Source organism: Melospiza melodia, chromosome 6, assembly GCF_035770615.1.
Source record: "Melospiza melodia melodia isolate bMelMel2 chromosome 6, bMelMel2.pri, whole genome shotgun sequence".
NCBI lineage: Eukaryota > Metazoa > Chordata > Aves > Passeriformes > Passerellidae > Melospiza > Melospiza melodia.
The window spans coordinates 6,205,228-6,231,622 of record NC_086199.1 but is presented as its reverse complement, the minus strand read 5'-3'; the positions used below and the strand labels follow the sequence as shown (position 1 = coordinate 6,231,622).

At 46.6% G+C, this 26,395-nt stretch overlaps 1 protein-coding gene across 1 annotated transcript in view; it reads right to left on the bottom strand.

Annotated features, from left to right (window-relative positions):
• Nucleotides 1–26,395, bottom strand: part of PRKCH (protein kinase C eta) — a 114,731-nt gene that overhangs the window by 49,160 nt on the left and 39,176 nt on the right. Inside the window, exons 3-9 of the mRNA XM_063159755.1 lie at nt 17,596–17,746; nt 16,758–16,792; nt 15,715–15,803; nt 13,988–14,117; nt 12,992–13,119; nt 10,770–10,913; nt 9,855–10,028 (exon numbers count right to left, since the gene is read on the bottom strand). Of these exons, the coding sequence (XP_063015825.1) occupies nt 9,855–10,028; nt 10,770–10,913; nt 12,992–13,119; nt 13,988–14,117; nt 15,715–15,803; nt 16,758–16,792; nt 17,596–17,746 (851 nt within the window). The remainder of the gene's footprint in view (nt 1–9,854; nt 10,029–10,769; nt 10,914–12,991; nt 13,120–13,987; nt 14,118–15,714; nt 15,804–16,757; nt 16,793–17,595; nt 17,747–26,395) is intronic.

Here is a 26,395-nt window from a genome sequence, read left to right as displayed (position 1 = left end):
CAGAAGGGAGGTTTTCCAAATCATCCCCAAACAGACACAGCTGTGTCACTGCTTCCCAGAGAAAAATTATTGTTTCCAAAAAGAGTAGCAGGGCTTAGGGAGCTTGCAAGCAAATCATTTCAAGATAATTACAAGAGCTGGCAGGCTCTCTCAGTGTTCCCAATGTTCTCCCTTCGTGGTCCACAACCCCCACACAAAGCAGATCTGCCCTAAGTCTTGCTGAGAGCAAGCAAATAAACCACGATTTCTCAGCACTGGGCTCCAGAAAGCCACATGTCCAACTCCCCAGCAGTGCAAGGGGCCATCTGGATCTGGGTCAAGGCACTGCAAAGCACAGGATCTGAAGGAGGAATAAGACACAGGCTTGTAACTGAATATTTATTTTTGTAGGACCAACACAGTAATGCCCCACTCTTAGATGCTGCTCTGTGAGGAAATGCCCATCCTCCACACCCAGGCCTCCACAGAACCCATGAATTCCTGCTGGAAATGCCTCCATGCCCATCCCTCCACAGCATTCACAGATTCTGTGAATTGCTGTTGGAAGTGCTTCCCCTCCCTCACTGTGGTTCTTCAGCATCCTCATGAGGGAGGCAGAGGGGCAGGCACTGATCTCTGTGGGGCCCAGTGACAGAACCTGAGGGAATGGCCTGAAGTTGTGTCAAGGGAGGTCTAGGTTGGATATCAGGAAAAGGTTCTTCACCCAGAGTGGGCACCCAGAGTGTATGGTTATGCACTGAGCAGACTGCCAGGGCAATGGTCACAGCACCAAGCCTGGCAGAGCTCAAAGAGGGTTTGGACAATGCCCTCAGCACAGGGTGGGACTCTGTGCAGGGCCAGGAGCTGGACTCAGTGCTGCTGATGGATCCCTTCAAATTCAGCCTATTCCATGAGTCTGTGATTCCACAGCCAGGCCTTCACAATAGAATACACAGATTCTATGAATTCCTGCTGGAAATGCCTCCCCTCCATACCCAGCTCTGGGCCAAGGCAGCCCTGCACCCCAGGAGCCACTGCTGCTCCCAGCTCCAAGGGTTAGGGAGAACAGGCTATCCAGGGGGGTCACACATGGTTTCAAACCCAAGGAGCTTCACAGGTGTCCTGTGAACAGCCCCACCACGAAGCAGCCACCACAACAACCCTTACACAAACGTGTGTGAGCACAAGAGCAGACCTCATGAGCTCAGCCCCAAATTTCCAGACGAAGCCGCTCTCGCTTGACTGCAACGGAGCAAGGCAGTGACTGATGTCAGGGGAAGATTTGGTCCTTTGGTTTCAAATCACAGCCACTACATAAAGGAAGAGCTCTGCCCCACGCTGGCTCAGAAGGAAGCCCATGTGGCCCAGGAGTCCCAGACAGAGAGGCAGCAGGTTTCACAGCCAGCTACTCTGTGGAGCTGCTCTTCCTCCCTGCTCCAGTGGCTGCAGAAGTGCTGCCAGCCCCAGGAACCACTTCTGCCTCAGGGAACCAAGCCACAGATGGCACACACAGCCCTGGGGTTACCCAGATGAGGGCTCACTGTGTGATGCAGCTGAAAGGCTAAGAAAGGGAAGGTTTCTTTCTTCTGCTGGTTTTGGGTGGTTTTTTAAGCTAGAAGGAGGTGCAGTGGAAATTAAGCCAGCTCAGAATGGGCATAAGGTGCTTGTGGTGTCTCCGCTGGGCAGCTGGTGAGCACATTTCTGAGAATCTCATGTCACTTCCCCACACCAGGTTCATTTTTAGGTCCTTTAATTAAGAGTTCCCAAGCTAAATGAGGCAGTTATCTCTGGTTATCACCCCATCACACTCTGCTCTCTGACACTGCTGACAGTGGGCACCACAAGGCTCCCTCTGAGGCCACAGCAGCAAGGCACATACACATGGCCCAGAGAATCATAGATTGGCTCTTGGCACTTGCATAATAAACTCTGCAGGGTCCCTGGGGGTGAAGGTGGCCCTGGCACTCGGGTGCACAGTGCACATCAACACCCAGCTCATTCCAGAGGAGCTCAAGGATGACAACCACAAACCAGGATGGGCTGAGGGGGTTGTGGGTTCCCACTTGCCCCAGGGAAAAAAAACCAAAAGAAACAAGCCCAAATCTAACTGCATCCTCCAAATTCCTGCTCTTATTTTCTCAACCACTTGGCTGAAATGTCAAACTCATACGCTGGAGAGTTTTTGTAACAGGCAAATTCAGTCATTTGTCTGGAACAATGCATCTTCTGGGGTATTGAAGTGAAGCATACACACATCCTTCCTCCTTATCCCCTCCCTGCAAGGCAGCCTAATTCACAGCAATGTTACACTATCAGCTCATCTTTTCACTAGAAACTTTTACACACCATATGTGCAAAAGGATGGTTATCCTGTTCACCTGTACCTGTTCAATTTTAAACCAGACCCAAATTAGAAAAAACCTCAAAACTCAGACAAGCCAATCAATTATGTAAAAAAAGTCTGTTTTTTAAATCTTAATTAAAAAACAAAAAGAGTCTTTCAGCATAATTAAAATGAAATATTAAAAGGATACAAAACAAATTGAAAGAAGAAGGAACACAAAATCTTCCCTCTCAGACCTTTTAAAATGGTAAAGAAAAGAAATACTTCTTCCCACCTCAAAGATTACAAAAAATCAAAGGACTGAGTGAACTTAGAGGGGAATAAATTGAGAAATAAGGAACTAGTGTTTGACACTATAGACATTACCTGTTAATCAAAGATTTAAAGGTCATCTGCATCCCTCAGCTGGCATCTTGGTGTCTCAGGAGAGAATAGCCCTGTAAATGCCACTTCTTTTTTTACAACTCTCAGCTCAAAAAGGCTACTGAAATTGGTGTTTTCAGTTCAGAGCAACCAACCTGCAACAGCTCTTCTCATTTTACAAAATACTGAGCTCTGCAATATCTGCTGGCTCAGGCAGGGCTAGGGAAGGCAAGAGACCTCTACAAGCTCAGCCAAAGGTCTTCACAAAAATTAAGAGTGCCAAAACACCCAAAAGCCACTTGGAAACAGCTTGCTGTGAGGATTTGTGAATCACCTTCTCACCTTAAATATCACCTGTAAATCAATATGGATTCAAAGAGACTGAAAGCTAAAGCACCAGTGGCTCACACCTCAGTTAGTTACCTCTTCTCTGAGCTTAGATTGCCTTTGTTTTTTTCTTCCCCTTCCTCCCCAATACTGACTGGCACTTGCTTGCCCAGGGCTGCTTGAGAGCTGCTTCCATTCTGATCTCTTTTCAAGCCACAACTTCCTTGATTTTAAGGACAAAAACCATTAGTTTCACATACTGTGGCTAACCATAGGCAACATATTTGGGCTACCCTTGCACTGAGCTTGATGATCTGTCCAAGCTACAGTCTCTCCCCTAAGCCACTGCAGATGGAGACAGGCATTTCTATCAGCTTCATGAAAATGCAAATATCCAAAGTCCCTCAACCATGTGGGGTCAGAAAGTTACACTGGGGGCTACGACAGGACGATGGCAGCTGACCCTTCCAAGCCTGCAGCTCTTGTTTTCACCTCAGCTCTCACTGCCCCAGTGTGCACCCCGAGCGTGGACATGCAGCAAAGTTCACAGATTAGAGTCACAAATGTCAGTCTGATCTTGTTTCACCTCCTGCCTGCAAAAAGCCCCCTGGCCTCAAATGTTCCTGCAGCAAAGTGACCACTGCAAGGTGGCACTGCAGATGGCAGAAAAAGCAGAGATTTTCTGAGCAGGCTGCAGAGGCCTCTCACGTCAGGTTTACTGACAGCTGGAACCAGAGTGCCAGCAAACACATCAGGGGGTTTTGGTGATGTGGACACTGTCAAACCACAGGAAGATGCACTTTCAACCAGCCTGGCTTTATTCTGTGCTAGGCAGGAGCCAGAGGAAAGCAGAAACTGGCTGTCCCTGCTGTGGTCACAAAGCCAACATGAGGGCACACTGCACACAGCTGCAGGATCTGCACTGGAGAGTGAAGGGGGAGACAGGAAATTCCCCTGTCCCTCCTTGTCCAAGAACCCCCCAAAAACCAACCTGCCAACCAAGGTAAAGAACAACTGCAGCTCCTTCCAGCCTGACTTGCAGAGCCTTCCAGCAGTGTGGCTTGGGGCTAACACAGGTGCCAGCTCTCAAGAATAAGAGAAAAAGTCTCAATGCCTGCAGAAAAGCATCCAAGAAGTGCATTTGTCTGTCATGTGAATGTACACATGGAGCTGTGCCTCCTCAACGTGCCACAGAGGGAATGCAGGGGGTTCAGAGCCTGGGAGTGCATCAAAGCCATCCCCTCTGCTCCCAAAGGGCTCCCTCCCAGAGCTTTTCAAAGAGAACATCAAAGAGGCCTCACTGCTTCCTGAACGCCCACCAGCACACTCCAAGGTCTGTGTCAGGGCACTTGTTCATCTTCCAGAGCCCCAGGAAAGCTGTCACTGCCTCTCCAGCCTCCCTCACCTCCACCACACCGGGCTCTGCCCTGTGCTCTGCCCATCTGGTGATGCTGGAGTGCTTGGTGGACAACCAGGCTGATGCTGGAGATCCCCCAGGGGGATCCACGACTGAGAACTCCCCTGGACATGAAAGGGCACTTAGACTCCCTTGTGGCACCTGGGGACAGGGGGGAGTGAGCTGCCACCTCTCAGTCCCAGCACTGTGGCTTGTGGGCCCTCACTTGAAAATGATGCTCCTGTTGAAGGCCCCAGGTCAGCTCTAGCACTTCTGGAGGTGAAACACAGGCTCATCTCTCTAAACCCTTGACAAGATGACCACGCTGACCCTGGCAGAACTGCCTGAGTGCCCCAAGAGCCAGTGGAGATGTGGAGAAGCCTTCCCCTTCCATGCTGAGAGCATGCCATGAGCCCTCAGCCAGAAACGGGGACAAAAAGCTGGGTGCCAAGCAGCAGCTGCCCTTGTAAAATGGGAGCAGTTCCATGATTGTGCTGTCCTGGAGTCCCAGGCCAGTCCTGCCTGGCTTGCAGAGCACCCCTGCTCATCATTATCTTGAAGGACTCTCGTTATAGAAAATCACAGCCTGCTGCCAAGTGCTCCTGTCTCACTATTTTTGGAACAACAGGGGCAGGCTCTGAGCCTCAGCAACTGTCAGCAGAGCCAGAGGGAAAGCAAATCCATATAATGATCAGGCTGGCTGATGGGGCCAGTGCTGGGAACAGCATTGCCTGGGGGACAGTCCCCTGGAAGGACCCTTTGGTCATGAGAAAAGGGATAAGGGCAATAAACCTAAAACCAGAAGCTATTCAACACTATTGGCATGGGAAGCTGATCTCCCCCAGCCCTCTTCATTCTCATGCATATGAGTGGAGACAAAAGGATTTAAAAGCAAACCACCTGTGCAGGAAGGATGGCTCCTAAACCCCAAAGACAGGACCTGCTTACTGCAAACTGATTTTAATTAAAACATTCCAGGATTCACATTCCCCAGGATTATATTACTGACTTAGCTATTTATACCTATAGCCTCTTTCACCCCTCCTAGGACAGTATTGTTGAGTGTTGGATGACACCAGGGTCAGGTAAAAGGAAACAAACACTTTTTGGTGCTTGTCACCCCCAATGATGGATCCACGATTATCCACAGGTCCCAGCACCTGTCAGCAACTCACAGATTACTGGAGCAGAAGCATAATCCTCTCTGGCACTAAAGAATTACTCTAAGGCCTTAGAAAAAGCAGAGGTAAATGGCTTAGGCAAAGTGGAAAGCTCCCAGGGCAAGGCCTTCAATTAAAAAAATTGTAAAATTTAAAAAACCAGAGAGGTGGTGAGCAGGAAAGACCTCCTATAGATGCAGCTGAAGCAGGATTTAAACCACCCCCCCTGCCCCCCTGCAATGGAGCATCTGGACTCCTTCCTTGTCTTTCATAGGAAAGGAATCCAGAGGTGCAAGTCCAAAACTGCCCAGCCCAGTGCTGGGCACACAGATGGCTCCATCCAGCCTCTACCAGCACTCTGAGCTGCTGATATTTCATCTTTAGGCTCTGAAAACTGTGACCCACAGCAGGCAGGGACAGCCCTTGCAGCTCCTACCACCTAGTGGCTGCAGGATTCAGCCCTGATGGAGTGAGGAGGTGCCTGGAGCCCACCCTGGGCAAATAAAGCTGCCCCTGCTGGAGGGCATCACTGAGGCTGCAGCTGAGACTGGGGCAGGCTCACACTGAGCACAGAGGCAGCACAAGAGAACAGAAAACCTTTCTGGAAACCATCAGGGGCTAATGTAAGCTCAGAAAAACCTCAGCCAGCTCTAAAATAGGCAAGCAGAAAAAGCAGCAGTATAGATGAGCTCAGGTAAGGCATTGCTGTTTCAGGTACTTGTGCCTGCTCAGCTAATAATGGAATCACAGCATGGTTTGGGTTGGAAGGGATGTTAAAGATTATTTAATTACAACCCCCTCCTCTCCTGTACAGGGAGACCTTTCACCAGATCAGGGTGCTCAGAGCTTCATCCAGCCTGGCCTTGGACACTTCCAGGGATGGGGCACCCGTGGAACAATGCTGCATTCCTTACACCACAAGACATGACCCAGGCTGCTAAAGTCACCCCCAGGCTGCTTAAGCCAGGGAAAGAGTTTGCTGGTTTGGCTGGGATATTGTAAAAGAAACAGAATTCAAATGGTTCTGGATCCAGCCAAATTCTGAGATCCTATAAGTGATCTGTCCTCAAACTGCAGCAGCATCTCAGGTACTTCCAAGAGCCTTCCTTTGGAGTTTCCATGATTTCCTTTTGAACTGGGATGGGGGAGGCTGTAACTGGACACCCCTGTGTCAGGTGCAGCCTCACCAGTGCCAGGCAGAATGGATAATGACTCTTCCAAGCTCCTGAAGCAGCCTGGTCCATCATTTAGCTCACATTCCATGGGGCTGCACTGCTGGCTCAGGCTGAACCTGGCACTTACCATCAGCCCTGTCTGCTTTCCAGCTGGGCTGCTCCTCTGCCAGTCAGTCCCAGCTTGTCCTGATCTTATGGGATCAGGCTTTGACTTGGTCTTGGCAAATGGTAAGAGGCCTCAAAGTGGCCAGTTCTTGAAAAATACCAAAAGGCCGGCCCTGTAAGTCATAATGTATCCAGGGTCTCCATGGCAGACTGGAGTTGTGGGGTTTTTTTATAACATGAACCATTAATACCACATTTTAAGGGTCTGGGCTGTAACTGTGATACATGTGATGTGGTTTCCATGTAATTGCAAACTGGGTATTTGTGCTACCATGCTCCCAAGTCCATAAATGTTTAAACATGGCTGCAGGATGACATTTGGAATAAGTGGTTGCTCTTTTCATAACTATAATGTTTTTCATATATAGATATCTTTTTCTGCCAAGGTCTTGCTAAGGGATATCCCCATGCCATACAAGCAATTAACAGAAACCCCAAGTTTGTATCAGCCTGGTTAAGCCTTCCTGGAAGGATGTGACCAGTGAATACCCTGCTGTTGCAATAATTTCTCTGCTATAGCAAAGGGGTTTAATTGTGCTTTTATAAACAATTTAAAACTGGTTATTCTGGACTGAAGTTGGTGTCACTGACTGCAGACCATGGGCAAAAGATGTCACGAACCACCTCAATTTGAAATCTGCATTTTTTTTGTAAGAAGTGCTTCCCTTTTCTGTGTTGTTTATCAGCAGAGGGGAAGTGGGATTCAAGTGAAAGAGGAACCCAGGAAAGACTGGAAATAGCAGGGTCCTGCTACACAAGCACCACTCCTTTGGCACCTTTTCAAGGAGTGACCAGCTCTGTGTTCAGGGCACCAAGGGCTGAGGGGTTCTTCCCTCTGCTCCTCTGATGACAAGCTGGTCCAGAAACTCCTGTTCCAGACTGCTCTTCTGCTTAGCAACCTCCTTTCAATTTCCAGTCTAACTGTACCCATGGCCAGTCTAGACTCATTTAATCTTAACCAGCATCTTGACAGCTTTGTTTCCCTCCTCAGTGCTTGACATCTGCAGACATCAATCAGATCCTCTTTTTGCTTTCAATTTGCTAGTCTAAACAGGCTGAGTTCTCCCCTTTTCTTCCTCTTTGCAAAAGACTCTGCAATTACTCCAGCAGCCCAGAAGAGCCTGCCTGCACCCACAGCAGACTGTGTTCAGGCTTTTTGAATGTGACAAACAGTTGCTCACACAGACCTTGAATCCTCTCTGAATTCACAAGAAGCACTCTGCACAGCCCAGGAGCACACTTGCCGCTCTCACATCCACACTGCAAATTTAGTAAGCAAATTCAGTAAGTAATGGCTTTCCTGATATTTCAGGAAAGCCATTGCAAGTTGAAATATCACAAAATAAAAGTTTCTTTGGTTACTACTGACAACAGTGAGCTTTAAGTTTCATTTCTGCTATACAGCACAGCTGCTCTGTGAACCATGTGAGCTGTGCATTAAATAAAACCCAGCACAAACCACTCATTTCTATCAGATGAGTCTACCCAAAGGCTCCACCCTAAATGAGCACAGTTCTTCACCTCCAAGCTGCCTGTTGCATCACCCCAGTGAAAAGAGAAATGGGTGGGTGGCTGAATACATTTGTCTGCTCTTTTTTTGGTTTTTTAAGGTATTTTGGGTTTATGTAGGAGGAGCAAAGCTGCAATTAAAAGGGCAAGTTTCTCCTGCTTCTTGTAAGAGGAAAACAAGCTCCACTGCCCTTTAGCAAAGAAAAAAATGCAACTGGAAAGGAGCCCAGGCAGTTTTGAAGAGCTACACTGCATGAAATGCTTTGGTCCTAATAACAGCTTAGCTGAGGGATTCCCAAATTCACTTTGCCATGCTTGGTTGTGGCCACTGCCTCCACCTCAGCCACCACCCACACCAGCTGAGGCTCCCAGCCAGGCACTCAGCCCATGTCCTGTCCTCCATTCAGGTACACAGGGCACAGCAATGCTGCCCTCTGTCTGCCCTACACAAGAAGAAATACAAACCATACATGGATCTGACTCAGTGTCCACCCCTCTCAGGAAGACCCTTCCAGTAACCCCTAAAGGAGCTTTTGTTCAGTTCTGAGCAGTCTACAAAGGCTGGCAGACACCAGAGGCTACCTCCAGTTCCAAGTGCCAATCTTAAAGTTTGCAGAAAACTCAATGCAAATACAGCCTTGTTAAAAATTCAGGCAGCAACAGAGCAGAGCCTGAGATCCCAGAGCAACCAGAGGACACTGCAGGTGTGCAGACATTTGCACTTGGAAATGTCCAATGGCACAGAGATTTTCTAGGGAAGACACAAAGAAAGGCTTTGTGCCTCACCAGTTTGTTAGGCAGCTCAGAAAAGGCCAGGATTTTGTTTGCCAAATGTCCAGCAGATGTCAGAGGTGCAATACAGCACAGTGCCCCGTTCATCCTTGTCAGGGATATATTTTAGGAAAAATCCTTTTGCTAGGACTTTTCTCCTGAGAAGCTGACAGGCCTCAGAAATGAAATGTAAACAACAATTATCTGCTGCTGTGGAATGCAACAGGTGCATCTGTGATTGGTCTCATGTGGTTGTTTTTAATTAATGGCCAATCACAGGCCAGCTGTCTCAGACTATCTAGTCAGTCACAAGATTCTATTATCATTCCTTTCCTTTCTAGCTTTCTGATGAAATCCTTTCTATTTTTTTATTATTGTTTTTAGTATATAATTTTCTTTTAATATAATATGTATATCATAAAATAATAAATCAGCCTTTTGAAACATGGAGTCAAGATTCTCATCTCTTCCCATGTTGGGGCTGCCTGCAAATTCTACATTTGGTGACCCTGAGTGAGGAGCATTGCCACACATCCTCGAGCAGAGAGGTTTCTCCTGGGTCTGAGGTGGACATTGATACCAGGCCAGGGGCCAAATCCACAGCAAGGTTCCTCATGGCAGCCAGTGCCAGGAGGAAGGCTGGCCACTGCCTGGGCTGTACTTACAGGAGTCTGGAAGCAGCAGTAGAGCTTGGTGAGGAAGGGGTGGTTCCTGGAACAGGAGAGGATGCGTTTCTCGATCATGGTGCACTCAACGTCGTCATCCTGGAGAATGACATCCTTCTTCAGCACCTTCACTGCATACAGCTCCCCACTCTCTTTTGTCTTGGCAAGCATCACCTAAAACCAAAACCAAGGTGAATGGCAAGGGCTGAGCCCTCTGTGTCTGAGCAGCACAGAGCCTCTCACACCTTCCCAGGCTGGAAATGTCACTCTTCTCACAACCAGGCTTGTGGACCAAAGTGAGCCAGCCTGTCAGCATCAGTGTACAATCAATGACACACACCATGCCTGCAGCAGGCTGCTCTGGACAGACATGCCCACATGCTGCTCCTGTCTGGCACAGGGCTGCCTGGCTGGAGGTCACCCACTGTGCCAGCACAAACTGCCTGAGCAGGGCCTTTCATTCCACCTCCCTCCTCAGTTATAAAACTCAAACATACTCTTTCACATCATCTTCCTGGCAAAGCAGAGAAACAAAACCACCATCTCACCACGTTTGAAACCACTGCCTTGTTGCCTTTAAAGGAAAAAAGTCTTTACATGCTCCAAGAAATGCTGCCCAAACGGGTGTTAACACACACTTGCAGCTCCTGGTATAGGCCCTGGCATGTAGCTATTCCTTCAGGTGCTAACTTATTTTTTGTGATATCCAGCTCTTCACTTTGCTGTCAGCTTTCTTCCTCTTTTCTCCCTGCTCTCTGTAACCAACTTTGTTGCACAAAGCAAGTACCACTTAGTACTTGCTCTGGAGTACCACTGGACAGCCTGTGCACCATGTTATGAAATCATTTCAGCTGCCTTGGGGCTTCTTAAATAAGGAATGTGGTTTCTCACCAAATAGCCAGGAATAACTCTCACCTTTCCAAAGCTCCCCTTTCCCAACACACGAAGGAAGGTTAAGTCTTTGATCCCAAGTCTGCTTGCTGACATTTCAGTAATGGTGTTGCCATCCTTCAGGCTGCCTTTTCCCTGATGTTTCAATGTAGATCTGGAAACCAGTTTCTGTGGAAGAAAGCAAAGAAGTGTCAGCCTGCAGAGGAATTGTACTTCTGATTCAGTCAAATCCACCAACCAGGGTATCTGGGACCTTTCCAGGGGCACTTTATGGCTGCAGAGGCAGAAAGTTGTGTTGGTAGAATCACACAGCTGCCACACGTGACCAGCCAAACTCAGCACTGCTCAGGGCTGTGCTGACATCTCAACACCAGCTCCTCACATGGCATTTGGGGCTGGAAACCCACTGCCCAGCACAGCCCAGATAATCACAGAATATGCTGAGTTTGGAAGGACCCATCAAGTCCAGCTCCAGGCACTGCACAGGACCATCCCCAAGAGTCAAGGTTGACTCTCTCCATCCTTACTCCCCACAAAAAAATAAAGAGAATGAGTGGGGAAATCCAAATCTTCTATCCACCAGCAAAATAAGGAGGACTGCATAATTTCTGCAATAGGCAAAGGGCTGCGGAGATTTAGAACCCTAGCAGATCTCATCTGAATTTCTTATGTTTCCACTTGATTTTAAGACTCTCACGCAAAGCCCAGCTCAGTGGGACCCCAACTTCAAAACATGTCTCTTTTCCACATTAGGGCTGCTGGCTTGCTCCACCACTCCAAATTTGACGGAAAGCTGTTCATTCCCATGCCAGCAGTGAGCTGCTGCATATTCAGGAGTTGTACCAGTATCAGCTCACATTTCCAGAGCTCTTAATTTTGAAGTCAGAAAGATCAAGCCAACCTCCAGTGCCCTCTGCTCACAGCTCTCCAGGTAAGCATGTGCATACAAACGAGCACTTCTGTTCAGTTTGTTGGTCTGGACAAAGTCACAGGGACTTCGTGAGCTCCATCTTGTGACTACTTTGGTGTACAGCAAAGTTCCTTCTGCACAGGAGACTCATCACCATGGGCAAAGAACCAAGGGCAGTCACAGAAACACAGAGAGGTTTGTGTTGGAAGGGACCTTCAAGATCATTCAGTTCCAAATCCCTGCCATGGGCAGGGACACCTTTCACCAGATCAGGGTGCTCAGAACCCATCCAACCTGACTGTGAACACTTCCAGGGACTGGGCACCCACAGCTGCTCTGGGCAACCTGTGGCAGGGCCTGACCAGGCTCACAGCAAAGAATTTCTTCCTAATTTATTATCTAAACCCACCCTCATTCAGCTTAAAGCCATTCAGGGTTGTCCTTACAGCACAGTCTGAGCATTTTCCTAGATCCTTTATGTCATGAATAACAAGAAGAGATCATTAAACACCAAGCACAGATGTTGTTGTTGTTTTCATCTCCTTTTGATGTGCAGATGATGCAAACAAGTGTTAACAAGTGATTTTTGCAGAATGGAGAAGGGAATATGGGATTTCCCTGTAACTCCCAGGATAACTGTCCCCCAAACTGCTACAGGGGGAAGAGCAGGATAAGAGTTTGCTACAAACCAACTGAAATCAAAAGAGGCAGCACAGCCCAATGAGTCTGCTAGGCTGATACAGCCTGATGTGGTTTATCAACATAGCTGGCCAATTGTATCCAAAGATTTACCACATCTGGAAATTATGGTTTGGGTTTAATTTTTTTTTTTTTTTTGTGTTGACAGGCACTACAGATTTTTGGCCAGGGATGTAGTGAAGAGTGAAATGGTATCTTCAAAATCACACAGAAGAAGTAACAAAGCTGGGGAAGGAACTAAGCTTCTTCTTGAGCTCTTTTGCTCTATCACAAGCCATGCATGCAGATAGCATTTGCACTTGCAGTAAAAAAAAATAAAATGCATGGCATGAATCATATTGATCAGTAATTAGTCATGGGGCCTTATTCTCCTCTCATTTGTGATAAGCAGATGAAAGTGTTGAAGAGTCACAGCACTGTGAAACACAAGCACATTGCAAAGCAACACCCATAGAATAAAACCTGGATGTCAGATATCCATTTTCCAGGGGAGGTCTTTGCCACAAGCCACAGACCTGCTCCTGCAGGCCCCCACCCAGCATTACCTGTCCTATGGAAATCCTCTGCCCCCTCCTACACCCATAAAAGACTCAGTTGCAAATGCTTTAAATAGAGAAGGAAAAAAAGAAATACTCACTGAATTTGGGGAAATGCTTCCTGGCTGCAGACCCATGCAGGCCAAGGTTTTGGCAAGCTCTGCTGAGTTCACCCCACAGTTTGGAGCAACGTTTGCTTGGCATCGGATGTGGACGTTCATTTTACAGACTGACAGGGGCAATGGAAAGTAAGAGCAAAGGAACAATTAAAATAACTTGGAGGGGTTTGCTGCTGAGAAGCAATTTACTAATTCTGCTTCAGGAAATACACCCATCTGGGCCTACCCTTCCAGATTCACTAGAGGGATTTTTGCCACTGATCTAAATAGAAGCAAAATTAGGACTCTTACAAGAGAATAAACTCTTGAAAACCAGGAACAGACCCCAAACTCTCCAAGCAGGATGCCATTATTGCCTACAGCTTTTCATAAGCACATATTTTTGAGGTACATAACTACCGTTGCAGCTATGTCTGTAAGTACAATTAATATTTATAATGCCACAGAATTTGCAACAAACGTCCCCTGCATTTTCCTGCATCTAATTTTAAAGGCAGTGTTCAGTGGGAAACAAAAATCATTCTTGCTCTAACTCATGGGCACACACACACCCTCTTGTGGGAGATGAAGGCAAGGATTTTACAATCTGGATTACTGAAACAAAAACTTAACACCAGAACATGCTCATTCATCAATTAATAGGCAGGCTAGTCAGCCTAAAGCAATGACCTTTTTTTCCCCTCAGATGCCTTTTCACTGCCTTGTCTCATTAGCTGAGGAAAAACCTTCAGGTAAAGGGAAAATAGGAATGCAGGAAGCAGAATACTTTTAACAATGCAAGTGAAACAAAGTGCAAAGCAGAGTCCTTCTGGCAGGCAGAGATGAAAAAGGAGATCAACCTTTTTTCTAACTCTTACAAAGATAAATATTCATCACTCAGCTTTCTCCTGAAGGTTGCACAAACCAAGCCCACACAGTGCATCAGGAGTCTAAAAATAAATGTATTTTGTGAAGAGGCAACAGAGAGAAGCTGCTCACTTTTACACTGCAGACCCTGTCGCAGGATCCCCCAGAGCAAGGAGCCACAGTGGTCACAGAACGTTGGGACTTTGTAGTTGTGGATGCCAAACTTATGAGGAATGTTGATCCCAAACCTCTGTTCAGCCACCTGCAGCACCAAAAGGAAAGAACAGGTTTAAAATTCAAACACATATTTATAAGCTGGTGTGCATTTGAATATAGGCATTTGAGTGCAAATCTAAGAAGATAATTTCAGTCAGAAAATGTCCCAGTCCATCACCTCACTGAGGTTTACAGCAAGTGAATACTGAATTAACAGCCCCACCTGCTGTGAGCCAGCCCTGCCTTCCTTGCTGGCCAGGCCAGACTACCTGGCAAAGCAGATTTTAAATAAGGGCTCCCTAGCCAATTCTGAATTCCTAAAGACAAGCTAAAATTGCAATACCTCAAAACAAACCAATCCCACTGCAGTGTGAGTTACTGCATTTTTTTAATCACACAGTTTCAAAATTATTGACTTGCATAGTATATGCAAAAACATGTAACTTTAGGTCAAACTGTTGATTTTATTAATTTTAATACAGAACTGCTTTCACAGCTCTTCCTAAAATTCTCATTCCCCTTTTTGCCCTCCTTGTAACTAACAGCCTTTCAGGCACACATTTCACTTTATCACTTGCACTCAATCCCCTTTTTAACCCTGTTCTTTTCCAATTGTGAATCATTCAGATCTCAAGGGCACCTTTTAAAAAAATGTTTCAATGGCTGAAGAAAGCAGTCCACATTTAGCATATTCATCACTTTTGACTTTGTTTCTCAACATGCAGATCCTGGAAAGCTGAGGCGGAGCCCACAACTCTATTAAAGAAAAGTCAGGGGTGTGACTGGAACAAGAAGTTCAAGGTGAGTGGTGCCTCCTCACTTCTGGCTTCTTTTAAAGTAGTTTAAATGTGTCATAAAACCTTCATAATCCCAAGAGAGGGGTGAGGACATTCACTATTTAACTTGCACTCTACCCTTAGGCTTCTTAACTCATTTTCATCTGGCTTGTCAAGGGGTCATTTTAAGGAGTTCAGCTCAGCAGTTTAGAGGCAAGAAATAACAAAGGCAATTGCATGGCACAAAACACAGAGCTGCCTCGTGAATAAACAGATTTGATTTGATTTTTCCTCAGTTCTTGAACCATTTCCAGTTGCAGAAATGAGACACGCGATGCACAGGGCAGTGTTAGGTGGGGATGTTACTCCCATCCAACACAGCCAAAACCAGCCAGAAGGAAAACCTTCAGAAACACAAGTTATGCAAGGGTTCTTTATTATTATGGATTTCACAGAGCAAAGGTGTGGAGCAACAACTAAATGAGCCCTTCAGGCAATCAGAAAAGAAAAAAGAAGCAAAACAAAGACCAGTGGTTGGCCAGAGAAATCCACATTAAGAATTGGACACCAGATTTTGACTGCACCACAGTTAACCATGCAAGAAAATTACCAAGGAAAACACTATTTGCTACTTATTGATGTCTTCCAGTGAAGATATCCTGACTTCTTAAACCATGTGCTAGTCCAAGCAGTTAATGGCATTGACAGAACAACAGGATGACATTGCATGGCTTTTAAGCAGCTCCCTGTCACTCTTTCCCACTTTTAAACCCATGAATAAAGATAACATAAAGTAAATTCTCTTATAGGCCAACCCCAGCAACCCAGACAAAGTGTGATGACCCAAAATAACCAACAGGACTTTACCTTGACATCGTTCTTGCTGGCATTGTTTTGGCACGTGCAAGCTGTGACAATGAGGTGATGGCAGCGCTTGTGCACAACACAGGTGCACACTGAAATAAAAGAGGAACACTGAAAAGAGCCCTTGGAAGACTCAGAACACATCAATCCACCAGCTGGGCTCCTTAAGGCTCAGCTGCATCATCAGCACACAGTACAGATGTGAAAAATACTTGGTGGCTTGGAATTTACAACAGATCTGGAGATGTATCTTCAACCCACTGCAACAAAAATTCTGCACTGGATTATTCACACAGTCTAGAAAACAGTTGTCTATATAAAATATGGGTGACAGACACAGAAACAACTTTGTAGCTTCTAAAATATTAAAAAATGCTGTTGAAATAATTAATAATAATATATATTATAATAATCCAGTGAAGATTATTTCACACAGCAATACCCATTTTGTTTACATTTACATACATTCCTTTCACAGGACACCAGTGCCCTATTATACTGCCCAGGAACAGACTGTGTTAGGCTATACTGAATGACCACGAAGCAGGCAGTTCTGGGAAAAAGGGAAAGGCAAAATAAAGGGAAAGGCAGAACAATAATTAAATGCAAACAAGCACCACACACATCTCCACACCCAGTGAACCAAACCATGCATTCAGGCAGAAGTGCTCTGCCAGCCCACAAAGTGCAAACTCCCAAATTCTAATTTGTTGAAGGGAAAGAAAGGAGGGTGGCCATTCCAGAAGAGTACTTTGTGTCCCAATACCAGCTGAGCACTGTCCTGAAGGGACCCTGGGTGCCTCAAGCCCAGCTGGGTGTTGCATGTAGCAACTGAGTGGTCCTGCACAGGATGGAACAGCAACCAGACAAGCAGGTGTTTGCAGGAATGTCAGTGGCAAACAGACAGGGGCTCAAAAGCACAGGTCTGGCTGCCTGGGGAGGAAGAGGAGAGAGAGAGACTCCAGAGCAGCTCACAGCAGCATGGGAAAGCACTCCCAAAGCAGCACATCCCACACACACACACATGCAGGAGCAGAGCACCTTACCTTGGCACTGGTATCCCTGCTTCCCAAACACGCCCCTGGCCAAGAGAAAACATGGACACAATTCAATGGGAAGGATGGTCATCTTGCAGATTGTTTACAGAGGGCAGAGCCCCAGAAATGCAGGAGGATCCCAAATTATCAGATCCCATGGCAGAGCTGCCCAGCAGCAGTGGTGCAATTCAGCACAGGGGTGTGAGAGCACAGGAAAGCACTGCACAGGCATGGCTCACAGGGCAGGCTGGCAACATGCCTGTATTCCCCATATTCCCCCTCACTCTCATTTCTCAGATACCTCACTTCATTACAACACACACCACACATATTACACTGATCCCAGCAGCCCACACCCTGTTATTATTTCTCCCACTCCATGTTCTTTTGAGGCATATCTACGTTTTTCTCCTTGCTCTGCCTACTCCTCCACGTGCATCACTTCACACCTCTCTGATGGCTTTTCTGTTCTCAGGAATTTTCTCTAAACTTTCAAGCAACTGGCTTTTTTCCTCAGTGCAATCTCAACTCTCCACTCCAGTGAGTCGGGTCTTTCTTCAGGTTGCTTCATACTTTTTTTCCCTTGAAATGAGGGGAATAATCTGTGGTTACAAGGGACGGACACTGCCACATTCCCACACCAAGCCAGTTTGTTTCCAGCATCTAAGATACACATCACCTCTGGCCTCTCAGCAGCATTAATGTACCCTCCCAAACCTGATGGCCAAAGGGATCACATCAGAGGCCCTGGGTAAAGTCCTAAGTGACATTCAGGACTGGGGGCGCCTTGTCCCCAGAACACAAAGGACTGGGCAGCCCTGTGCCAGGGTGTTTGGGCTGCTCTTACCAGATGAACTCCCTGCAGTGAGAGCAGTAGGTGGGCTGTCTCAGGTAGGTGGCCATGAACTTGTGCCCGTTGACCTGGTGCACCCGCCTGCGCATCGCCCGCTGCCGCTTCCGAGTCAGGTTCTTGAAGATCCGGTCCCTCTGCAGGGTCCCTGTGCAGGGGGAGGAGGAGAAAAGAGGACAACAAAACATTGAGGGCATCACACACGCTTCTTGCTTCTGGTTTTACTAGAGCATTCAGTTTGGGCCCTCAAGCTAAGGAGGATGTGGGCCCAGAGGTGGCCATGGAGATGATGCCAGGGCTGGAGCCCCTCTGCTGTGAAGCCAGGCTGGAAGAGCTGGGACTGTTCAGCCTGGAGAAGAGATGGCTCTGGAGAGACCTTAGAGCTCCTTCCAGTGCCTGAAGGGGGCTACAAGAGAGCTGGAGAGGGACTTTTGACAGGACCATGGAGTGACAGGACAAGGGGGAATGCCTTCACACTGAAAAACAGCAGGTTTAGATTGGATGTTTTGAAGAAATTAATGACTGTGAGGGAGGTGAGGCCCTGGCAGATGTTGCCCACAGGAGCTGTGGCTGCTCCATCCCTGGAAATGTTCCAGGGCAGGCTGGATGGGCTTGGAGAAACATGGTCTAGTGGAAGGTGGGATGATGGCAGAGGGTTGGAACTAGATTATATTTAAGGTCCTTTCCTACACAAACCATTCTATGATTCTATGATAAACTGCCACAAAAGCCACAATTACATCCCTAGTTTAGAAGTCAGGGGACTGTGGTCTAGAACAAGGATGGCATCTGGAGCAGGTACAGAACTTAATTGCAATGTCCCTTTTAGCTCAAAATTTTATTTTTCATCTAGAAATATCTGCCTTTTCTTATTTTCCCCTCACTCCTCTCCCATGTTGAGGCAGGCCAGTAACCTATTAACACACAAGATGTAATTCCAGAAGCTCAAGGCTAATGAGTTGTCATAACTCACAGCTTTTTGGGCAATAACTCCTGAAAACAAGACTAGACATAACCAACTGACCACCACCACACTTGCTGAGTGGAAGCAGTGCCTTTCTTTGAGATCAGTGTTCATCCACCTTTGGAATTCTCATGCTACATTTCTTTATCACTATTTGCAGCATTTTTACATACTTCCAATACTCCCTGTGTTAGTAAAAAAACCCCAAAAAACAGGCTACTTTCTCAATGATGGCTAGTTGTTTGATATGTGCCACACAGCTTCCTTTAAAGGATTCGTTTTCCAAAGGTTAGGTAACATTTCATAGTTCTAGAAAGCAGGGATCTAGGAACTGCTGGCATTCAGATCTGAATTGTCCCAAAATGTAATTTAATTTTAGAACAGAGTAGACTATTTCAGTTAAAAGGGACTTACAATAATAATCCAGTCTAACTGTATGACAACATCAGAATGAACCAAAAATTTATGTATTTTAATAGCATTACTCAAACACTTCTTAAATATGACAGGCTGTGGGCACTCACCACCTGTCTATAAAGCCTTTTTCCATGTCTGAATCACCTCTTATCAAAAAAATGCTTCCTCATGTCCAGTCCAAACTCCTCTGGCACAATCTAATATCACAATTTAATTATCTATCAACATAATCTAATCTTTTTACTGAGTTTAGTTCAGCCACATAACAATTTCCTAGCAAAGCTCAATTTACACAAAACAAGCGTCTCTCAAAGGGCACGAACTGAGCTCTAGACCAAGACAGCCATTCCCATTTTGGGAGCAGCTGTCCAAACTGCATATCCCAGCCAGCTGGCCTCCGGGATCCTCACACAGACCTGGGCAGACTCAGCTGAGCTTCCCAGATCAAAGCCTCATCTGAGGCACACTTGCCTCAGAAGAAAGAAATGAAATTTGCAGTTTTCAAGTTAGTTCATTTGCGAAGGCTCTGAAAACAAGGGCATTTTTGGGGGGGAGAACAGACCAGAGCCTGCCAGAAGTGACTGTACAACAATGTTCTGTGTTCAGGACTCTTGTTTTGAGCGTGGACTGGATGCAAGAGCAAAGCCAGCTCCTGCCAAACCCTCTGCATGGATATAATTCCACAGGAAGGCACAGGTCTGTGAACTCCCAGAGCAGGGGATTAGCAGCAGGACCCAAACACAGCTGTCACCCTCCCACTTATCTTGCCACAAAAAGGGGGCAGAGCAATTCCCTGCTTTCAACTGGCTTTGCTGATTAACCACTGGGGAGATGGGGGTGCTGGAAATAGAGGAAAAGCTGTCAACCTGATCAAGGCCTGAAATGCAGGAATCCCACATCACAGGCATATTTCCTGGTCCTCTTTGTAGGAGTCAAGATAAGGGAAACCATCCTGTCAGTACTGAGCCCAGCCACTTCAAGGGGCTGTGAGCCACAGGATGTGTTCCTCTTGGTACTCTTGCTACAGGTTTGGAAGCAAAGCCAGCCATAAAGCCCACGGGTTTTCTGCTGAGCTCTCCCAGCCATTTGTGCACATGTCCCTTCCACAGGCACTGATTGAAACCTCCTACCCAATGGCATCACTGTGACACAGAGCATGGTTTGACTTTAGGACAGCTTGCATTTATTTTTTAAATGGAAGCGCATGCTACAAATTAGGATTTTCCCATTTCAACACACCAAGAAAAAGGATGTGGTAAGGCTGATGCACACATTTAACAGAAACCTGCTTTCTCCAGTGCAGACCTCCAAGCAGCTGGGCACAGACTGGCTCAGAAGTGCCTGCCTTTGTAGGGAAGCGCTTAAACATGTGTTTAATTCCCTCTGAGGTCAACAGGACTCAGGGGACCACAGGAATTACCAGACTGGATCAGAACATTGGTCCATCTAGCTCAGCAGCTTCTGTCAGTGGGCAACCAGAAACACATGACAGCAAGCTGGAGGAACTCTGCAGCTGGGAGATAATTTGCCTCTTCCCCACACACGAGATGTCATTTTGATCTCCAGAAGTGAGATCTGATTTGTGGAGGTTTAATATTCCTCTCAAACATTCAACCATCATTGCACAAGTTCAGCTGCCTTGTTATCTACCACAGGAAACAAGCCCAAGAAGAACCTCAAGAGGTCAACCAAGAGGTTCTCTAAAAGAAAGATGAAGAGATTCTGCTTTGCTGAGCCTGAGCCTCCTGCAACTTCATGTGAGAATAAAAAAAAAAAAAATCCTTATAGTATTACAGAATGTGCCCAACTTCAAATTGAAGAGATCATCACTTTGATCTAGGTTTAGGCAAACACATAATTGTTTTTCCTGGATCAGGGCCAAACACCTCAACTGGCAAAGTGTCCTCTATGGGTGTTCAGCATGCAGAGGAGAACTGAGGCATGGAAAGGGAAGCACAGGGCTTGAGTGGGTGGTGAGCACCTGAGTAAATCACCTAAAGAAGCAATCCAGTTACCAGCCTGCTCCATTAGAAGTCCAACAGCTAATGCCCTTTAAGCCCCTGTTTAGCAGGGTTTAAAAGAGTACGTTCCCAATTTAGCTCCTACAGTTTCTGGGTATTTTATGGTTCCCACCAAGAAGCAGCATGGGGTAATCACCTCCCTGGAGCTCTCCCATGCAGTACAGACCACACATGGCAAGAGGAAACCAATCCTTGGCACCAGGAATAGGAGACAGTTGATGAGAGCCTGCAAAGCCACCCATGGGACGCTGCTGTGCATCCCTGTGGTTTGCCCAGCTTCAGACAGACTGCAATTTTGAAACAGTTCACAAAGCCCAAAAAACTACAGGCACTTGCTTTTTCCTGGGATACAAAGGGAGTCTCCATGCTGCCTGCACTGGTGGACCACATCCAAGGCCAGCCTGAAGTCTTCTCCCTAGAGCTGTACTTGGTTCCATCCCTCGTTCTCCAGACACCCAAACCCCACAGCACAACAGTTCTATCTTGCAGACCTGCTTGCCATTAATGCACATGCCACAAGTTGGGGTTTTTTCTTTACTAAAAGCTAACTCATATTTAAAACACTCCTCAAATTTCACACTCTCTCCCACTACTTGGCTGTCAGACCCTGCTAATGTTCTGCTGATACTGCACATCTTTCAGGTGATCCTCACACCCATGCTTATGTTCACCTCAATTTACAATATAACAAAGCTGAGCATTACTAAGCAGGCTTTAGGAAGGCCTGGATTACTTTCCACATGCCATCAACTCTTTTGGGCACTCTTCTTCTCATTTTCTGCTGCTGGCTCAAGTGAAAAGGAGAGGGAGAGCCTAGCACAACCTCAGCCATACCCTGAACCCAGGTGTAGCTGCAGGAGACCATCTGCCACATGATTTAGTGGATCTACATATACAACCACATCCCACAGAATAAACCCCTCTGTCTCAGGGCTTGGGTGCTCATGCATCCCACACACCACACCATGGAGCTGGCAAGTTCATCCCTCCAACAAGCTGCAAGTGATTTTGAAATGGTGAAACATATGGCTACCAAAACCTCCTTCCTCCCAACCAGCAGGATGGAAGTTCCTCAGCTCACACCCAGCACATCTGTTCAGCAGGTCCCAGTGCCACTGGGTGAGAGGCTGTGGGCAGAAATCATCCATCAATACAGCACTGGAGCCTGCTAATGGAAAGGCTGAGAGAATTTGGATTGCTCAGCCTGGAGAAGAGGAGGCTCTGGGGTGACCTTAATGCAGCCTCTCAGTACCTGAAGGGAGCCCACCAGGAATCTGAAGAGAGTGTTTGCAAGGGTACATAGTGCTAGACAAGGGGGAACAGATCCAAACTGAAAGAGAATAGATTTAGATGAGTTATTAAGAAGAAATTCTTCCCTGTGAGGGTGCTGAGGCCCTGGCACAGGTTGCCCAGAGAAGCTGTGGCTGCCCCATCCCTGGCAGTGCTCCAGGCCAGGCTGGATGGGGTTTGCAGCAACCTGCTCTAGTGCAAAGTGTCCCTGCCCATAGAAGAGGGTTGGAATGAGGTGATCTTTAAGGTCTCTTCCAACTCAAACCAGTTTACGATTCTGTGACACGGAGCCCCTCATGCCTCCCACCCTTGGTGTCAGAGGATATAGAGATGTTGTCTTATATAGCAAGAGTTCTATTATCACTATGGTGCAAGGATTCCATACCACCAGAGTTTCATACCTCCTCAATGTTTCTCATAGACATCTCCTCTAAGCACTGACTGTTCCTGGTCCTTGCAGCAGCCATCTGACTCCTGGTCCCACCAATCCACTCTTTTATACCACTGTTCTTATTGGCTACAGGTGTGGCCTGTTAACATCAGGCCTGCTCCTAACCTTTAGTAATTGGTCCAGCTGCAACTCAGTGGGGGATAATATTACATTCTGTACCACCTTCATTCACCCATCCTGTATCCCCCTACACAGAGATGTCTTCCCAGCTCATGTTTTGCATTCTGGCCAGTTTCCTATAGGATACATATTTTCCTTCTGGACACAGAGATTGTTTTACAAAACAAAGCCATTCTAGACAATTAAAAAAACCCAGACTTTTAAAAGCCTCTAACCTCTGGTAAAGCAACAACCACCATGAACAGTTCAAATGTCCAAATACTGCTATAAAAGCAGACAAGTAATTGCTCAGTGAAGGGAGGTTCCACATCCGTGGTTCAACTGGGACATCTGTAACTATGGGGTATCCACTGTGCCTGCCTATCTGCAAACCTTAACTACAAAGTTCAACACTAAAAAGCCTCTTCCCCTTTCCTCCTCTGCACTCACACTGAACATGTGTTTATGGCAGTGGAAATTATACATGCAGCGGGAGAGGAGAATAAATAACCCACCAAGTCATCTGAGGACAAAGGCAAGCACCAGCACGGCCTCACCCACCCAGCAGCCTCCATCCCCACCCCACCTGCCCCCTGAGCTTCCTGGGCAGAGATCCCTCCTTTCCCCCTGCCCAGTTTGTATTCCAGGGGGTTATGTCAGGCAAATCCTTACAGTGGGGTGTAACTACAGCAGGAAAACAAGAGGAAGGGCTGCAGGATGAAGTGGCGTGTTTAGAAATGTTTGACTCAAGGTCTCATCTGCTGGAAGTAAATCTCACTGCGGTGCTACCACCACTGCTCTAACAGCAGCACAGCAAAGGTCAGCCAGGTACCTCCTCACACATGACAGCTCCTAGTGCTACCCTCCCATACACACCGTGGCATTTTAATTTGGAAGAAATACAGATATTTTAAAAAATAATGTAAAAGCCTTAAATCAACAATGTTAATAGGCAAAAACTTAATTAAGCCTTTTTTTATCAGTACCAGAAGCAGTATCCATGTTTTCCTCCCCTAGAAGCACTGCAGGCAAGCTCCCCTTGCACAGAGTCACACACAAGCACAGAGCAAAGACCAACCACTGATTTTACTGGAGTATGAAAATCAAGATAGGAGATTAAGAGATTCCTCACTTCTTACAAGCACCCCAGCACTGAAAAACAATCCCAGATCATGCTAAATGCTCATCTAGCTCATGCCCTACCAGTGAGTAGTAGTGGGTGTTTTAGGAAAAGAATACATAAAAATCAGATCAAGGAAATTAATTCACCCCCCCTACACCCTTCAGCCATCAGTATGTAGGTGTTCTCTCAATATTTACCTAACAGTAGGCTTCCTCACATCTACTGAATATAAACTGAGGCTAAACCAATGTGTTTATTTTTCTGGCTGGAAAACATGTAAGTTATGACAAAAATCCCTTACTAAGGTTTTGCATCTTTTAAGCAGGAGTTTTATCACCATGAACCTGTGGATGGTCAAAACCACAAGAAGCTTTGCTAATTAAAATGCTGTAAACACAAACAGACAATTGAAGAAGCCTGACCCTGAAAAGGGAAAAGGATTTAAACACCCTATTCTGTTTCCCTAACATTAGTACTGCAGAGTGAAAGCCTTTTTTTTTTTTTTTTTTTTTTTAATTACTTTTCTTCAGTTCTCCTCAAAAGTTAAGTTGGATACACAAATCAGCCAGGTGGAAAACAGCCACCTCCACAAAGAGGTGACCACATGGGGTTTCTCTCCCAGCAGCAGTGGATTCTTCTGCTGCTTTTACCATTCTGTGCACAATCCAGTCTCTGCACTCTGGTTCCAGCCCCAGGAGAGGCTCCTTGCAAAGCAAACATGTGGCACATCAAACATAGGGACCTGTGTTTGATCCAGCTGCTGTTTTGCCCTCTGAAACTGGATAAAGTTTTGTGTGAAGATCAGAGAAAGAGCCAGCTAGGGCTGGCAGCACTTTGCTGACTTCCAGGACTTCACAGAAAAGCCATGTTAAGGGCAGCTCATCTTTTGAGATGCCAACCTGTCAATATTGTCTGAAAGAAGGAACAATGAATCCAAAAAAAGTTTTCCCCACTCGGGAGTAAGAAACAACACTATTAGCAGTCTTGGAAATGCAAACATGCAATCATCCCTGCATCAAATCACACAGAACTGTGCACTGGAGGCAGGACCTCTGTTTCTTGTCCAAGTGCTGAAGCAGGGCAGATCCATCTTCCTTGTTTGCTTGCCAGATCCAGGACATAAATTCACCTCAGCTCTCAGTGATAACAGCATTTGAGGACTGAAGGATGATGTTTCAGTGTGGCAGCAGTGAGAACAGGATCAGTGAGGTTCACACAATATTGGTGAGCATGCCAAAAAGCACACCACAGGCTTATTTCTAGAATTACACGAGGATGCCAAAGCTCTGGTGGTACCAGTAGCTAAGACAGAAGAGAAACTTTTGGGGGGCTCAGTTTTCTTCAGCCTCTTGGACTTGGCTGTGGCAGCACAGGGAGAGCAGGACAGCCCTGCAGCTCTCCCAGTGTGTGGCTGCTGGGAGCATCCTCATCCTCAGGAGAGGAGATGACTGCAAAGCCAAGGGTGCAGCCCAGAGCTGGGGCTGAGGCAGGAATAGCTGCTTTTAATCTGTTTGCATACCTTCTGTGAGAACACGAGAGCAGGAAGAAGGCAGCTTGAGAACCTCTAAAACAAGTGTTTTTCTGCCTCTTCAAGTCTCCCAACCAGTTATGAGCACCATACATGTTATTTTGCATAAAGTTTTAATCCCAACTGCCACACAGGCTTTCAGACATGCACAGAGCAGTTTTTCCACATTCGCTATTACATGAGTTTTCTTGGAAAAGTTTTTTTTTTTTCCCTAAGAAAAGTTGGTTTTAGACATTTGCTTGCAGATGTTGACAGCTTGGAAGCAAGGCACCACAGTATGTTGCACAAGGCTGAAAAATGTCAATGGAAAAGCCTTTCCACTCATTTCTATAGTGAGTAACCTTACCATTCCATCTCTGCAAGTTTTTGCATTCATTTGCAAAACCTCAGGATGTATTTGTTTGCCAGAGAAACCAGGCTTGGGCAATGATGGCAAACAACCATCTCAGCTTGCATAGAGAGGAGACTCCAGGAGAAAAGGATTTTATTTAGAATTCAGAAGAGGGATTTGAGGGAGACGAGGAACCTGAGCACTGAACAGAGGCAGTCAGAGCCCCAGACTGGCACTGAGACCAGAATGCCACCTTGTATCTGTCCCTTACCCAGCAAGACACAGTTTCAAAAAGCAAAATAAATTAGTCTGGTTGTATCCCAGACAGGTGCTTCCCTCTGGCTGAAGCAGAATCTAAAAGTCACCCCAGCCCCCCTGTTCCCTCCTCACAAGGGAGCCCCTTCCCTGCCATCTCAGACCTGCCTGCATTCCAACTGTTCCATAACCCACTCCTGTCACACTGACCTACATAAGAACAGGCAAAAAACCCCCAATAAAACCCAAAACACTTCTCACTGCATGGCTCATTAGAGCCTTAAACTGATTCCTCTCCCTCCTCCCCTCACAATTACA